This window comes from Mytilus trossulus, chromosome 8, assembly GCF_036588685.1.
Source record: "Mytilus trossulus isolate FHL-02 chromosome 8, PNRI_Mtr1.1.1.hap1, whole genome shotgun sequence".
In the NCBI taxonomy this organism is placed as follows: domain Eukaryota; kingdom Metazoa; phylum Mollusca; class Bivalvia; order Mytilida; family Mytilidae; genus Mytilus; species Mytilus trossulus.
This window is the reverse complement of record NC_086380.1, coordinates 18,387,505-18,406,371: the sequence shown is the minus strand read 5'-3', so window position 1 is coordinate 18,406,371 and position 18,867 is coordinate 18,387,505. Positions and strand designations below refer to the sequence as shown.

At 31.5% G+C, this 18,867-nt stretch overlaps 1 protein-coding gene across 2 annotated transcripts in view; it reads right to left on the bottom strand.

Annotated features, from left to right (window-relative positions):
* Positions 1-233: 233 nt before the first annotated feature.
* The window catches only part of LOC134680653 (cyclic nucleotide-gated channel rod photoreceptor subunit alpha-like), a 53,204-nt gene continuing 34,570 nt past the window's right edge, over positions 234-18,867 (bottom strand). The window contains exons 5-13 of one of the 2 annotated variants that reach the window (XM_063539780.1): positions 18,130-18,218; positions 17,290-17,389; positions 15,420-15,574; positions 14,950-15,036; positions 8,364-8,460; positions 7,451-7,557; positions 5,667-5,799; positions 1,946-2,050; positions 234-642 (exon numbers count right to left, since the gene is read on the bottom strand). In XM_063539780.1, coding sequence (XP_063395850.1) covers positions 583-642; positions 1,946-2,050; positions 5,667-5,799; positions 7,451-7,557; positions 8,364-8,460; positions 14,950-15,036; positions 15,420-15,574; positions 17,290-17,389; positions 18,130-18,218 — 933 coding nt within the window. In that variant the 3' untranslated portion in view covers positions 234-582. Of the gene's footprint in view, positions 643-1,945; positions 2,051-5,666; positions 5,800-6,593; positions 7,154-7,450; positions 7,558-8,363; positions 8,461-14,949; positions 15,037-15,419; positions 15,575-17,289; positions 17,390-18,129; positions 18,219-18,867 lie in introns of both variants that reach the window. The other variant, XM_063539779.1, reaches the window with a different exon arrangement.

Genomic DNA, 18,867 nt, shown 5'->3' with positions numbered 1-18,867 from the left:
TTAAATTCACTATATTCTACATATTATGTTCCTGCAACAAGCAAGGACAATGAAAGTGTGTTTTCTATTCGCTTGCTGTGTTTGAGTTTTGATTCTGCCATTCGATAAAGAACTTCCCGTAATAAATTACCTTAGAGTTTCATATTTTTCATTTCACTCTTTGCCTTTCAAAACGTTATGTGTGAAGTCAAGATTAAAATTAACAATAATAAAAGGAAAAAAATAGTCAAACAAGCAGTGTTGATTTCTTTTATATCTTGCAAAACACAGATACATGTACTCTTATACATGTGTGTATCAACAGGTGCATACAGACATATGGTAACCTATATACTGGTGGGATGTTTATCATAGTCATTTCTTTGTCCTTTTGATCACTTTAATACGCACCATATATTTGTAACTGACCAGCAGTATAGATTTTGATGTTCCAAAAATATATTCGCACAAGAACCAAGTATTTACGTTAACTTGTGTATACACATAATGTTTGCCGTTATTGATCAGCTTTCAGTCACGATTTTAATTGCATTCCATACTTATACGTTGTTATAAACCATATGAAGGCTTAAATACTGCAGTTCATAATTTTGTAGATTCGAGTACTCTTTCACTGTCTACAGAAGAATCCATGGGTTGATCCTGTAAGTAATAATTCATGTTTAGTTTTACAATATTACTCTACATAATAGATCCATTAGACCAATGGAAATTATTATATTCATAATTCTTACTTACCAAATATATTGTAAAAGTTTTATACGATGAGATATGTTAAATCTATAAAAGTTCAAATCTCAAATATTTAGCACTTTTCAATTTCTAATCATTTGATATGATATTTGATATATCAGTTATGATGCAGTTATGTCTTATTCTGGTGTATAGAATCAGTCAAATCAATGCTTAGACGATGAGTAAAACACTTAGTACGAAACATATACTATTGTAAATGATTGTTGACTCAATAACGCAAGTCTTCTGCACAAAATACAAATTAAACTATCAGCAGACGAATGTATCTCCGTATGACTTTATTATGTTATAGTCATTTTATCAATTCAATTTGATAAATATGCATATCCCTCAAACCCTTATATTTTTAGAAATCATTTTCATGATATTTGCATTTATCATACATATTTTGGTTTATAAGTATTATTGATTGGTCTTACGAATCGCGTCGGACAGTTTGGTATTCTCAAAGTCTTTACACTTGTGAATGAAGACGCATTGTTCTATCTAATTAAGAAGTAGATTGCTGTTTATTGACGTACCGCCCACATTCCTCCTGCTCGTATGAAAAGTTTGAAACGCAGTAACAGATTATAGATAGATTTATGAAGATGTGGTATGAGTCCCAATGAGACAACTATCCATCCAAATAACAATTTATAAAAGTAAACCATTATAGGTTAAGGTACGGCCTTCAACACGGAGCCGTGGCTCACACCGAACAACTAGCTATAAAGTGCCCCAAAATTACTAGTGCAAAACCATTCAAACGGGAAAACGAACGGTCTAATATATATATAAAAACGAGCAACGAGAAACACGTTTAATTTACATAAACAAATGACAACTACTGCACATCAAATTCCTGACTTAGGACAGGTGCAAACATTTGCAGAAACAGATTAGTTTACTTTCAAAGATAATAAAGGAGTGAATATACTAACTCACTAAACTCATTATACCTTACAAAAAACAGTAAGATGTATTCTTAGATGTTTCATAGAGTTGCAAATTGAAAACTTGTTACACGAATGCGTTCCTACGTTACGGCATTAAAGTGATTTCGTGCCTCTTCTGAGGTAAAATGGAACATGTCATTTACATGATCTTATAGCATCTTATATATCAGCTAAAATTTATCTTTTAACTCTACCTGAATGAAGGCAATAACTACTAGAATACCAAACAAAGCATATAACTATATAATTACATTATATTCTGGAATGGTATTTAACATCTGAACATATTTCTCATTTATTTCGTTGAATGTCTCTAGTTGTTTAATACCCACTGCATATAACTTTTCTACGGACATCTGCAAAAAGAAACGTATATCATGGACAATTTGGTTCACAAATCAAGGTTTAATTACAGTTGGCTCACATCAACCGTGTACGTTTGTTTTATTTCATACAACACTAAAAACTGAAAATTAAAACAATAAATTGCTGTTTGGTTTAATTTGATCAATACAAACGATAAAAATAACACCAATGATATATTATTGGTTTGTAAGTCAATAATTAAACCTCACATGTAATCGTATTCATGCTACCTTTGATTCAACCGTAAGCTTGAGATGATTTACGCAAAGGATATCCTAAGCATGTGAACAAATATGTGCACTGAAAAGTTAAACAACGGAGCTTACAGTAGGAATCAGTTATAAGACTGATTCGAAAAACAGAAAAACCTGTTTATACAGATAAAAAACCGATTTAATGATTTTATTAAAATCTATTACATAAAATCAAACAGACCTTAATAAATCGTCATCATACGATTACATTATACTTCAATCTTGTATCTATTTATATTTATGTTTACTTCCGTTGATATAAGCATCGATTTAGAGGACATATCAAGGCTTAATAAGGTGGAGTCTAGTCAAAAATATAATAAGATGGCAGATACATATTAAGTCATACATTGCCAATTATTCTTCTTTTAATTTTTATGAAATAGATATACATTTAAGTATGGTTGAAATCAAAATGTTAATATTTGAGACAAATCAGTAAACTTGAATTTGACAGCTTAAGATCCTATAAATACACGATCTAAACACACTAATTAATAACTACGTCAATTTTATCTTCCCTTTATACAAACACATAAATCAATTAACCGTAATTCTTTTTCTAGTGTTGCGTACAAACTAATTTATTTTACCTCCTATATATTTGTAGGAATATTATTGGTTAAAAGCGTCCGCGTGGAGACCGTGTATATTCCATATTATGTTAGTAGGGAGGCGGGGCTAATTTCAATACACGGTTAGTAGTGGAGTTACGACTTTGGCTCTATTTGATTATTTAAATGTATTGAAATTTCATTTTAATATTGTTATATCAAGGTTGTTGATATTAAATTGTGATTGTTGACATTATTTTTTTGTGTGCAGACTAATGAAAGTAGATTCCTAAAATTGTACACTTTAAAATAGAAATTAGAAGATATTGTATGATTGCAAATGAGACAACTCAAGTCTGAATAGTCGGTAAGACAAATTGTTGCATAGCGTGCTTGTGGCCTAATATGATATATACGTAATCAGCTTCGCTCTCACCCCATATATAATTCACTGACCCCGCATATATCGTATTAGTTCACTAAAACATTATGCAACTAATGATATTTCGTATATTTCTAAAATTGTTTTATTTTGCTAGTGAAATGATTACTCTTTCAAATAACATTTTGACATATATAAAATTTGTCTATTCTACCCGATTACATTATAGATAATGCATATTTCAAAGTTTTTTTGTCGTAGAACACCCCGAGGTGTGTCCTACAACAAGAAAAACCTTTAAATATGCATTATCTGACTTATATACCGTCAAAAAATATTATTTTTTATAAAGATTTGCAAAATTTAGTATCCTGTATTACCGACAACACTAAACTGGGATATTCCTTTCTAATGCGTTCAGGTTTTAATACGCCCTACGGCTCATTTAGAATGTGAAATAAAACTCACTTATAAATCTAGATATAAACCTTTTAAAAAATACTATCCATACACAATAAAAATATTACTGTAACTGCATGAAGTAAAACACAAATTTATTGTTACCATTCGGTAACGGTGCATGCCAAATGCAAGACACATTGTAAGTAATTTATTGTACCACTTAGTTTATGGAAAAGGGGGAGGGGTATGTTTTTTTTTCTATTTGTAATGTCATTTCTATCGCGGAAAAGTGGTTATTTTTTTTAACAATGTTAATTGAATCGAATGAAAAATTGTATTCTGTACCAAGTCAGGAATATGACAGTTCTTGTCTATTCCTTTTTTGATGCGTTTTGTTATCTGATTTTGCCATGTGATTATGGACTTTCCGTATTGATTTTCCTCTGAGTTCAGTATTTTTGTGATTTTACTTTTTAATAGCAATACATTTTATTAACAAATAATCAGGATATAATTATATACCCTTCGCACCCGACCATTTTTTGAATTACGCTAATGTTATTCAATAGAATATAAGATTATCTTATTAGATGATCATTCGATAGAGTAAAAGGTATACGTAAATTTTAAAAAGTTAAGAACTGACACAAAGACGAATATAAATATATGTAGGTCACAGTATGATTTCCTATTAAGCATTTATCGTCCTGAACATGCATGAAATATTTGCCACTGGACGTTAAGCAAGAATCCAAATATCAACCAACCTATTCAGTGTGACTCAATAAGATTTTCAAAATCTAACACCTGAATATGTGAAATCTAGCTTTTTCTTTATGAAAGTCTATACTAAAATTCATCTCACATATATCATAATGTTTCTTTATTGTAGCGATAAATTAACAAAACTTCACGCGTTATTTGTTTCTAAAATTAAAATGCGGGCAATGAATGTTTCTTTTACATCTATCATCGATTGAACTTTAAAATATAAATTTCCAAATCGGCAACAAAAATCTATCAGACGAATAAAATTTTAAAGTAAATTATAGATTGCATTTTTATCAAGGAAAATAATGACCTCACACAGGTCATTATTTTATGCCTGTGAGCATATTGTATTGTAACATGGTATCGTCCGGGTTGATTCTGAAAAAAGAATGACCTGTCGTTCTGAAAGAAAATAACTCCATATAGGTATATAACTATTTTTTATATTATAGTAATAAGTTCTGATTATATGTTATTATTCGACTGAAAAGTAAGATATGTGGTTATCATGTAACAAACATGAATGCTTGCTCGGACGCTTTCGCGAACATATTTACGGGTAATGTGTAAGTTTATTCTAAAACATGAAATTTGTTGTCAGTTTATACAAAAACAAGTATGGAAGGTTAGAAGAAAAATGTGTCTGTCCTATTACAATTATAAGCTTGGTGGCTTTGATGAATTTGTGGAACCATTTGGACGATGCCACAATTGGTAAAAGTTCCGTCGATGGAGGCAGCACAAATTTCATGGTTCTTGTTCCTCGGGCTGGTATGATATATCGTTGATACTATTATTTTTCTATGAATTTAATGTTTATAAAACTATAATATAATTCCAATCACGTAGATCGTACTCTATCTAAAGCATGTATGGCCTCAACAGTATTTTATACCCGTTTTAGAAATAATGGTTGTCAATGTTATTGAAATTCGTCGTTAATTTGGTTTTCTAAAATGATTCATTTCAGCATCACTGATAAGCGTAATAGGGCCTACACGTCCATATGGTGTATAACATTATCAGTCTTGTATTTAAAAACAAAACTTTTTTCATTGTTTATAAACGGCCATTTACAGATCCCGAAAAATTGATGATAATTAACTAGTACGTTCGATCGTGTTGTTTAGCTATGTTAATAATAAAATTTCATTATTTTCTTTTATTTAAAAATATATGTCTTAAATGATGGTCCTTATTAACAGTAATGTTATGTCGAAAATTCTTAAATTTTAATACATACTAATTGTTTTTCAATAAGAAATAACTTTTCTTCTAGATGACCACATCGGCAACATGCTTGATCTGATTGCTGTTCTTCCTGGTCAGTGTTTGTAGGAGACTTGTCAATTGGACCTTCGATTTGATTAGATTCCCTGGAAAATATTGATATTTAAATGATGTTGTACTTACAGATGGCTTAATGATGCCGTACTTGACGTTGTTTACAACTGATATGATTGCCTCCAATTCCACTAATGAGGAAGGAAGAAAAACGACTGACAACAAGGTCGACCATTATCTCATAATCCAAAGTTAAAACAAATATGTAATAAAACAAGACCTGTTTTTAAATGTCTGAACTCATATAATAATATTTTTCTATTTATACATATCAGCCATGCAATTTCAAATCAACCACAGACACACAGTAGATAACCGATATTCAAGTCCCTAAAATACAGAGATAGAGACCAAGGTAACAGACACTAACTATGGGAATCGCATTCAGTTATTCATGCATAAATACCCATGCCATGTAAAAATGCACTCAGTCAGAATATTACAATCGGAAAATTATTTGTTAAAAGTATGCTGCTTTTAAAATTATATACAGAAATAAATCAGTCAACAACTCAATAATAGAAATCGTAAAATTATTGTATTGTCGATTTTAGTTAGTTTCCTTTAAGAGCAGGTTTTGTGAAAAGGGCACACTCCTAATGACGTAGACAATGTACCTATATTGTGAACATACACGAGCGTACAGTCAAAATTGAGATGTGTAAAATGGTCACGGAATTGTCTTATTTCTTCGAATTATTTTTGTTATTTGATGCCACTTTTATGAAACAATTACACGTATAGTCTAAATTATCTGTCATACTGGATAAGGAACCTTTTATTAATACCTTATTCTAGATATTGTCTATAAATAACTAATACATACCGAACATTTTTATTAATGGTGGGTACGTGAAGTTCACTATCTTGAGAGTCATTATTCGATTGAGTATCACAGATGCATTCAGCAGTGTTAGTTATGGCTCCATTTACTTTGTTTTGGACACTAATTAGTAAAGGGAAAGGTTGCAAACAACTACTATCTAACGAATCGTCGGAACTATTTTTACTACTTGTTTCTATCACAGCGCATGCTTTATATCCATTTTCAGGTGCATTTACACCTGTAACGTCATTTATGGATATCGAATCTCCATTAACGTCATGAACACATATTTCCGTTTGGCATGATGAACCAACACGATATTTTGATTTCTTTGCTTTAGTTCGTTTAAATAATTTATCTAAATGTCTAATCGATGATTTTCTACGTTTTGAAACGGTCCCTGTACTTTTTCTCCTTGATGACGTAAATAATGACGTACGAGGATATACCAATAATTGGTTGAGTGTCGTTTCACTTGTACTTGACTTCATTTGCTGGAACTTTTCACGATCTTGAAGAACTTGTTTTAACCTTTGCTCTGCATATTTACGTATAATATCCTGTAAAATTTGTAAATACAAAATTGTGTCAATCGTATTCGAATTTCACAACACCATATATGATACATGTTGTTAACATTTTATATAGTAAACATAAGAAGCGTTGCAATAAACTATTTATCTCTAATAAATAGTAATCAAAGGTCCCAGTTTTATAATTTAAAACGTCAGACGCGCGTAGTTTGCGTAACATTAGAGCAACACTACAAACTATTGTTAGCCAAGATTAGCTTGCATGGCAGATATGTTAGACAATAAAGCAATTTCATACTAAACCGTTCAAACATTTGAATATACCTAAATTGAAGATTTGTACATTTATCAATACAGTTGTTATTGATATTTTCCATAGACATCCGGATAAGTTCTGCTAGCCTCTTCTTTCCAAATTCCACAAGAATGTGCTGATAAAACAATTATGAGTTACTGGTCTATCTAACAAATTGCATAATATATCTTGGAACCAAGGAAAAGGAATTTGAAACGTAACATATATGAAACACTGACAGTTGATTAATTAACGATGAATGATTAGTATTTGTATTACGTCTAACAAACGTTTTATGTTTTATTGGGTGGCTTTATCGTTATATTGTTGTGTTGTGTTGTTCGCAGTGTTCTTTCCCTTCTCGCTTTATAAAATATGCATTTGGTAGTACGTGTGTGTTCATTTATGTGCATCCGTCCGGTTACATGTTGGAGTTTGATTCATTACATTTTACCGTGAACCTGTTATTTAAACAACTTGAAACAAAGTTGACATGATAATTTTGATGATTTAATTTGAGAAACGAACTATATGTTTGTTTAAGGTTCGCCATGGTAATGTGTGTCGTTCTTCGATTTGCTCTATTAGTATCTTCTTGCACCTGTCTATACCTAATTATATTTACTTCCCAGTCACCTCTTGATTGAATGCCATGAATATTGAGGAAACAAAAGTGAGTAATCTAGGTTTATGAAAGAAATGGGACTGTCGTACAAGTGAGAGGTTGAGCGCTATAAAACCAGGTTCAATCCACCATTTTCTACATTTAAGAATGCCTGTTCCGAGTCAGGAATATGACAGTTGTTGTCCATTCGTTTAATTTGGTGTGTTTAACATTTGATTTTGCTATTTGATTAGGGACTTTCCATATTGAATTTTCCGCGGAGTTTAGTTTTTTTGATATTTTACTTTTTATTATTTTTTATTTTATATACAATATACCTTGGCATCCGGGTGATCTTTCAAAGCTTCAAGTACATCCTCACGTGATAACACAAACAGCTCTGCATATCCAACTGACTTTACATCAGCTGTTCTCCTATCAAAGACAATAACTATTATGAGAAGCATGCAAACATTCAAAAATTTACAGTACATGATATTTAAGGAGAGAAATTACCTCTAGTGATAACACATATTTCTTTGGAAAGGTTTTATCTTAGCAATTGAGTATACATATACTATGCATGAATTATAATTTAAACAGTTTGTTTGCATCTATCAATAAATCACGACAACTGGCCCGGTAATTATAAGTTGAGGATCAGAATCATTTTGTTTCGGAATTTACCTTAATTTCAATAATGCACCTTATATCTACCATTAAAAGTCCAATTTTAATTTAAAAGAGGGACGAAAGATATCAAAGGGACAGTCAAACTCATAAATCTAAAACAAACTGACAACGCCATGGCTAAAAATGAAAAAGACAAACAGACAAACCATAGTACACATGACACAACATAGAAAACCAAAGAATAAACAACACGAACCCCTACAATTACTAGGGGTGATCTCAGTGGATAGGTTGTATGACAAAAAGAACAAGATGTGACGAACATTCTGCTAAATAAAGGTAACAGTTGTGTACCGGTGTTCGAAAGTCATAAATCGATTGAGAGAGAAAAAATTCGGGTTACAAACTGAAACTGAGGGAAACACACCAATTTTAAGAGGAAAACACTTTTTCTATTTTCGGTTAAGGGATACATTACTATATATATTGCAAAGATATCTAAATTATCATTACTTTAAAATTAAAATAACTATTTTATCTTGTTTTGAATAGTACCAAATATCTAATTTTACATAAATTTCAATATAATGCGACAAAATATCAGATTAATATAATTTCATATTCAATTAGGTAACAAAAGTACGAAACAGAACAAAAATGCTGATAAAAAACGACATATCCATTCCATATTATTCTCACAGGCACTTGTCTCAGAAAAAAAAATTACCTCTATACCTTAATATAACACAAGGTACTTAACTAAATTTTTTGAAAAATGACACCCAGTCCCGAATTCACGTTATTTTTTTATTTCTCGGTTGTCAAACCTACTTAAACTTTATATGCCGTAAATCTAAATTGATTTATCTACACAATGGTGTATGACACGGCTATCATTGCTGTCGGGATCATTAGTAGCAGGCCTCACAAGTCGGTCAACGGGATGTTTCTTTGCCTTCGTCTAATTTTTTGGCAACACCCAGCCCGCAGTGATTGAATTATTATAAAAAATATTAAAATAAAAACTGTCAGCTTCCCTCTGACTATCAATTATTATCTTTATTGTAAATTCTTTACAGATTATGTGAAACAAACCCAAATAAGTGTTTTTTTAGGTCTGTCAAATGTGTCAGGAGTTTCTAATTTTAGAACTCAGATTTTCCCATTTTATTGATATCATTCAGACTCTCTCTGGATTTTACATAAGATATTGAGATAACTCAAAGGGTTTTAAAAGCGGGAAATTTTGAAGTATGGAACTGAATGAAAAGATGTATTTAGCTAATAATGCTATTTGTTCATGGTATGTATATTTCTAATAACACTTTAATATCATTTTGAGTCGGGAAAACAAAACAAAAAAATATGCCAATTCTTATTTGAATGGTAATTGACATTTTTAAAATCCTAAACTTGCACAACCCCTTGCTGGAAAATCAAATGAGTATGGTTATATTCTATATACATTCTAATCCCACAAAATAAGGGGATATGGTATAATTGCAATTGATGCCACTCTCTAGCAGCTGCCTTCAAATCAAGTGGGCATATAACTATGGATGTGGTCCCACTCAGTGGCGGATCCAGGAATTTTCATAAGTGGGGGCTCACTGACTGACCTAAGAGGGGGCCCGCTCCAGTCACACTTCAGTGATTCCCTATATAAGCAACCAAATTTTTTTCCAAAAAAGGGGGGGGCGGGCTCCCTGCCCCCCCTAAATCCGCCTCTGCCACTGATACAATGATCTATAATTCCATCCTTGACATTTGGTTGCATGATGTTTTTGCTTTGTGGGGCATATGATATCTGATGCAATTTCCACTGCTACAAATTCCATTATAGCCTCATTATATTAACTGAATTATAACCTTTGTGTTATAACCAATCTCTTGTCTTGAATTTGCATGAAATATTTGAACCGGGTTTTAAAACAGTCAACTAGTTATCAGAGCCTGACATGTTCCCTTTAATAAAATTTCATGGAAAACCATTCATTTCAATTTTTCCTGAATATGCATGTAATATGTAACACCTATTCTAAGGTTATATTTAACCAAGACATATTTTAGCCTTGTCTTTTACAAATAACAAACATTTTGTAGGCTATCTGAAAATCTGGATATTGATGAAAATAAACTACTGAGAAGTCCCAACATATCCATAGAGAGCATATACAGCAAAGCGTCCAGTGATATCCCAAATGTAAAGGAAATTTGCAATCAGAACTGCATATTCAAATTGCTTAAAGCTATTTTTCCATGTATAACAAAGTCCAAGTTGAAAGAAAATGGTGTATTTATATCGAGTGTCAAAGGGGTAAAATTTGATTTACAGCCTGAGCCTGGTGAAAATATCAGATTTGCAGATATTAACAAATATGTTCCCCAGCAATGGAATGTTTTAGAAAATACAACCACTACACTAACGTTAGGATATCTTTCTATTGAAAAATTCAATGGAAATTCAGTTCTTATGAAGTTGAAAATAGGAAGTGATAGACTAATTGGGCTTTTTGTGGCTGGGAAAGCCATAAATCTTTCTGACTTTTTCATTGGCAAAAGTATCACATTCACTCTAAAATCGTTAGAGGGTCTATTTAAAAGTTTAAGAACAGTTGGTTTATGTTATGGTGCTACTCTTGAAACAAATGATTCTGATATATTTTCTTCAAGCAAACTGTGTGTTAAAGAAATCTGCTTAACAGACACCAAGTCTAAGACTGTAATAAGACATGTAGAGTGTTTGAGAACTGTCCAAATAAATTCTCAATCTCATACTTGTATTAAATGTTCTGAGCACAAGCGTCATAAAAAATATGATCAGTCAAAGATAAAAAAAACTCTGACAAGGAAAATGTTAATCCAGCAACCCAGCAAAAAACAGATGTAACTGATCAATTGAGGATGATTGCACCAAATTTATGTCTAAATACATTTTTAAAAACATCAGACTTAAAACAGAATTTTCCAGGGTCTCTGTTAAGTAAATCTGGAACTGGGGGGAGCTGAAAAAAATCTCCTGACCCAATTATGTGTATACCTCCAAAATAAAGATCACTATCTCTGATATTTCTACATATAAATTCAATCTGATTAAACATTTTTGCAGAAAGCATTGATATTTCATCTAGAATTAAAACATCTGTTTGCTTGATGTTCAATTTGTATTTTTGAAAATGTTCATCAATAGTCAACTTTTGTAATAGTTTGTCGTTAGAATAATGACCATCTGCTATACCGGACCAGGAATGGACAGTAATCCCACCTATATTCAAGGAAGCCACTCCTGTTGTTCCTGTGACTGCGACCGTTTTCCCCCCTTTTTTTTAGTTCTTGTTCTATAGTGCAGACCAAATGGCTCTTCCCCGTTCCACTTTGCCCCAAAACCAAAAGGTTATGACCATTTTTTACCTCATTTAATGCTATTAGCTGTTTTACATTCATTTTGTTATTTTGTTATGAAACACGCGTGTACACGACTCTGTACACAACGACACTAATGTAGAGATATAAATTGACCAAAATTTCCCACTTTTATTTTTAGCCAGACGATTGACCAATGAGAAACAAGTATAAATTACATGCGGACTGGGTGTTGCCAAAAAATTAGACGAAGGCAAAGAAACATCCCGTTGACCGACTTGTGAGGCCTGCTACTAATGATCCCGACAACAATGATAGCCGTGTCATACACCATTATTTAGATAAATCAATTTAGATTTACGGCATATAAAGTTTGAGTAGGTTTGACAATCGAGAAATAAAAAAATAACGTGAATTCGGGACTGGGTGTCATTTTTCAAAAAATTTAGTTAAGTACCTTGTGTTATATTAAGGTATAGAGGTAAAAAAAAATTCTGAGACAAGTGCCTGTGATTATTCTGTATTGTTATGCAATAGGCGAAATGGATTATAGCACTTTTATTCCTTAAAAATGTCTGACTCTTTGTACAAAAACTACAAATTGATCAAAACAATGACGCAGAGATTGCTTACACAAACATAAATAACTGACACAAAATTTAAAAAGATGTTACACAATCATGACATTTATATTAAATCATGTTATCAAAATCTATTCTATGAAATCCAATATCAAAGAATTCTTGATGAGCTCAGACCAAAATCTAATTATTTAAGATATGTTTATTTATTTTAGTTATATTTTTCATATCCTCTTCCGGGGTTAATTTTTCAACTATGCACTGAAAATGACTTCAGAAACTGATTACTCAAAGAAGTAAATAAATATCGTTTTGGGATATATATACAACAATACAATGAAGCGATATGATAACTATGAACGAACCTCCATCACCGAAGACAACGAAAATCAATTATATATGACAACCGGTCACGATATGACAAAATCTACGGGCGAAAACATGTCCACTGCAAAGGTTTTCTAGTAATCAAATTAATCCAAATCTAGCATGTACATAAGAACGGTTTTAGTCAATCATTAGTTTGAAAATGAAACACAGGAGGACAAATTAAGGCGGCAGTAGTTAACCGAGGTTCAAATCTTGTAAATCTATTAGGAAGAGACAAGTCAAGGTAACAAACAGAAAACAGGGGAATTCCATAAATTCCAACAGGAGCGAGAACGGGTGCGACGATAAAGTAAGCGTCTCTTGCAATGCATGCATAAACTGCCATGCGAATTCACAACTAATAGATGTAAGCATGTCAAGTATGGGAAAATAACATAATCGGTTTTATTACTGTTCAGAAAAAAATGACACAGAGATTACGTACACAAATTAATAACTGCCTTACATTCAAAAGGGTGTTAAAAATCATGACATTTATATTGAAGCATACATGAGTATCTTGTTGGACTCGGACCGAAATTTAATAAGACGTGTTTATCTATTTAATATCTGTTTTCATATCCTCTTCTTTGGTTAATTATTCAAGTTAACAAAAAAAAATGAGTGAACTTAAGACAATGACAACTCATAGAAATGCATTTGCATCGATTGTGTAGATACATATCACTTTGCAATGGTGCGATATGATAACTAACAAGTTTATATATGTAAATATCAAAAGTGACATTACATTTATGTTTCATTAAAATACGTTATTTTAATTGGCGTGGTTTTTTTTATAGTACCCATTATCTCCAAATGAAATGTAACATGAAATGACAGAAAATTTTGATAGGAATCTTGCTTTCATGATCCTAGATAAAAACAAAATAATTGTAAGCATTGAATGCGTCTTTCAGTATTTAATTAACAGTGCGCATTTTTGTTTTGTTTTAGAAAGATGCGCTTCCATGCTTCCTGTAAAATGTTCCTCGGTCAACGCTTTAACACCCCATATATTTTCAAAAAGTAAAAATCACAAAATTATTGAACGCCGAGGAAAATTCAAAACGGAAAGTCCCTAATCAAATGGCAAAATCAAAAGCTGAAACACAAGAATTATTCAATGAAATCCAAACCACTGCATAAGGCTCGAATCTGCAGATTATTGTAAAGTTAATGTACATAAGAATGACTTTTGTTAGTCATTATCTTAAAATGAAACAGAAACTATCAGAAGGACAAATTAATATGACCGTAGTTTACAGAGGTTCATTTCTCCTAAATATATTAGGAAGATACATGCCAAGGTAACATAAACTGATTGAGCTCCCTTATACAAAACAGAGAATGAAAAATAACACATTTTAAAAAACACAGTTTGGTGTTGTATTTGTAAACAGTTTGGTGTGGTATTTGTACGTTCCCACAACAAAAACCAAAGCTCTTGGTAAATACCTGAGAGTATTCGCAGTTACTTACAACTAGTTCACAACCCATAACAACTAATAAAAAACCCGTATATAAGACTTCAACATTTATCAGTACACATCTAAAATCCAATTGATTCAGTGGTAAAACGGCGTCATCAACAGTCCGAGAAATACATGATCTTGTGTAATGACACAATGAATATAACGACGGATTTTAGAGCCATGAATTAGCATATATTAAGGAATATAACAAGACTATTTAGTTGGATATCAATTTACTGATAACAATATTAATATGTATTGTGTACACACATTAGATGTAGTGTCGATGTCAGTGGTTCTTCCTCGTGACTGTGTCGAAGCAGTTTTGTGTTATGAGCACACATTCGTTACTGAGGTCGGTTTGGTGAGAATATGCACGAGTCTCAGAGTTATATATTTACAGAGACAAGTTAAATGTACAATAACTGTAGTGAAAATTCAAAGCTCAATTCTATTGGTCTATTAATAAAGTTTTCATGTGAATTTCTTATTTTTTAGTTTACCTGTTAATACCTCCATCTAGATTTAATATTCCTATTTCACCAAAGAAATTTCCGGTACTCATTTGTGTCAATATTTTTCCACTTTCACTATAAAAGAAGAAATTTGGCATCAATTATTTAATTCATGAAGATAAAAGTTTGTCATGTTAGTTATATATTGGTAAATCAATTGTTATTTGATGACTAAGATTTAAATGTTTTAGTTTTTTTTTCAAATATACAACTTGACCTTTATAAAATGAATATAATGAACAAAGTTCAAACGATGAAAACAGAAAACCTAGAAGAATTTTTAAAACTGTTTCGGTATTTACAGGAGTTAATCACTATAAATGAGTACAGAACTGACGTTCTTGCTGGAACATGTGGAAGTTGCTTCTAAGCTGATGCAAGTATATTTCCTAAAACATCAACAGAAATAACGATTAATAATTATGTAAGTGTGTCTGATTTCGATTGTTCAATTTTACCTTATGATTTCCACAACCCCGTCTGCAATAATGAACATTTCCCTCGCAACTTCACCTCTCCGACAAATCAAATCACCAGGAGTAAATATGTAAGCTTTCATTTTCAGGACAAGGTCATGAAGAAACTCTGGCTGGCACTCATTGAATATTGTTACCTGTAAAATTGATGAATAACTATAAAACAAATATAAAAACTGTTTTGATTTCACAACAGCTGTAAAAGTTGATATCTACACTCGTTTATATGCATTTAAAATGGAAATTCAACAATTTACAAGCAATATTTTAGTGCAGTATCGTTTGAAGGACACTCAGACTCAACATAATAATATTTTTGTGTACACCAGTTGAACTTTAGTTCCTATTTTATATGCTGTTCTTGTGTACTATAATTTATCTGAAATTTTGTCTTTTCCCTTTTTTAGCCATGGCGTTGTCACTTTATTTTCTATTGATGAGTTTGACTGTCCCTCTGTTATCTTTCGACTCTCTTTTATTAACTAGAACAAAGAACTACAAAAGCAAGGTGTGAACCAATCACCATTTGTGTTATACTCCTGGACTCTAATGAAAAAAATCGTATCATAGAAGTAATTAAACGACTATTGTAAGGTCATTTAACCAAATGTCATGCGGACATTGTCTTATGCGTTTAAGTAAAACAAAATAAGAAAATGCAATCGGAGTATACAATTTTTACTTAATTTCTTGGACTACATGTGGCAGCAGTATTTACTCCAATCTGAATTGACAAGCTCAACTCAAACGTCATATACATATCAGTTGGTTTAGCCGAATTGTGGTTAGCTGTTACAAATCCACACCCTTAATATATTTAACAAAGTCAAAATGTGTTTATAGTTGAATTTACCAAATGATAAATGGAGACGCAGTTCACGAAGTGTATTGGAAAATTAATGATATTTATTGATTTGTAATTGGTGGCTGTTTCTCGCAATTTATTTGAAGCAATCAATTTGCATAAAACTTTTATCGGCCAATTGAACAGTGATACGACGAAACGAGTTTCAAATTATATTAAATTAAAACAAATTGCTTATTTGATTCTAATGAGTGCTCATCGTGATTTCGTAGAAAATAGAATTATTCCATGTGTTTGCTATAATTTGAAAAGCCAGACGTTTTCACACCATCTCTCATTTGGCTCGTTTAAAAAATAGGATAAGTCATCCGTTTTCTTGAATATAGATTTGTAAAAATTACGAAACGGTAGAGTTAAGCCAGTCCAAACAATTCAACAAATGATCCTGAATAATGGAAAAACTATTGCAGTAATTATGAAAAATACCCAGAAAAGTGGAAACACATTAAATTTGTTAAGTAGCCATTAATACGACGTCAAATATGAAAACAATAATCAACAAGTGATGAATTAAATTATAGTTTCTACATCTACATTTTTTTTCCATATGCCATCATTTGGGTGTTGGTTCCCAGAAAATAAAAGATTACTAGCTAACAACTACACAGCTATTGTAACTGCTGATCATATGTGTAAACTGTGATCAGGTGCTTGTTAGCTTAACGTCATATACTTTTAGATTTATTATAAATAAGACTTGATTGAATTATTACATAATTTAGTAAAAGGCTCTTTATATATAGCCAATTGATGTTTTCAGAGGATGTTTACATCAATCTTGAACATTCCTTTTGTTTTGATAGATCCCACAATTTCAAATGTTTTATTTTTTGTTTTACAAAGTTTCTCAACTACATCTAATCACAGCTCGCGAACATTAAAGAACCATTAACAATGACTTTACATAATACTATTCAATGCAGTTAAGATGATAAAACGGTTTAGTTGTGTAACAACTTTATCTTTCCCTACATAATTAAATTGTACCTTTTTAAGTGTTTCTAAGTTGACATGTATTGCTAGTTCTGTTTTAAGTTTATCCGGCAAGAGTCCCAGAGAATTTATGTCGGAACCGGTCATTCTTCCTCTGCAATAAATAAACATATGCACTTATTATCACTCCTACACAGCTACTTTTGCATAGGTACTATTTCTGTACTAAAAATCTGTAGTACTGGAAATATACTTTTAATATTCAGTACTATTTTATTACTTTAATTATTGTAATATTAAGGTACAAAAAATGTATCTGTTTTTTATAGAACTTGATTTGTACTTGAAATTTAGGTACTACAGATTACTGGTTACTACCGTTACATTTTCAGCATTTTAAACGTTTTTCTATTTAAAATCTCTTAAAATTATGATTTTCAAACCTGGAATATTTTAATATTTCTGTACCAAAATATTTAGTACAAATCAACTACTGTAAAAAACAAGTACATAAATATTACAATAATTTTAATAAGATTGGGTTTTCTGTCGAGTTCTGAATTTGTTACAGTTATTCAGAATAATTCTTTTTTTAATTATTGAAAACGTGCCATTTTTAAATGGTACTCCATAGTTCCAGAATTTTCAAAGTAGTATGAATTAAGAACATTCTGCAAGTACAAATTTACTCTTCACAAATACTTTTTAGATATATCTATTTCAAAGCCGACATTCATTTCTCGCTATTTCGATTTTCGTTTCTAATTAACAGAGCACCATACAATGTTCTTCTATCTATTATATATATATCGGCTCTAGTGACTACAAGTGAAAACGTCCTATTTTAAACTGAAATCGTAATAGACGACATTGAGCATACAATTAGTAGGTTACCTTGTCCATACATAATCATACCATCGCTGGACTCTTCTCTGTACAGGTGGAGGTACATTGTGCATCCGCATATAAAGCTTGGCTCCATCCTGTAATTCGATGTTATGATGTTATACATAAATGATTTAAATATCTAAAGTGTTGTATGTATATGAGGTTTTTTTTCTTTTCTTTTAAAAATGGATCAAAAACACAAATGACTCCGTTGCAGAGATTGTTTCTGGTAAACTTTTAAGGATTGTCTGAACATTTAAAAAATATAGAACAATATCAAATAATAAATAAAGTTGCATGCACAGTCTCAACAGGTATTATCATGGTTGTGATAAGCACCAAAGATCTTTCTTTGAAACCTTTACTTAATAAAAAAAAAACTGTAGCACCAAAATGTGAAAAATAGGAGAAAGTTTCTCCAACAATTCTATATAAGCGGGCGCACAATAGACCACTTTCGAGTTCATCCGTCACCGGCAAAAACTCGTCAATTATACACGCCTTTATGACGTTATTTACCAGATAGAGGGGCTCGCCTGTATCCCTGCACTATTTACGTTCATCAAGCGTCTTAGTGATCGTCATTGTGCAGGATAAACTAGAAATAATGGTTGCTCTGTAGGTACTTACTGACATTTCCCTAATGACAGCAGTGTTGATTGTCAATTTTGGGAATTCAATTTGCCGAATAATTCGTACAATATAGAATTATAGTTTTCCAACCACTCGCTCAACATTGGAAGG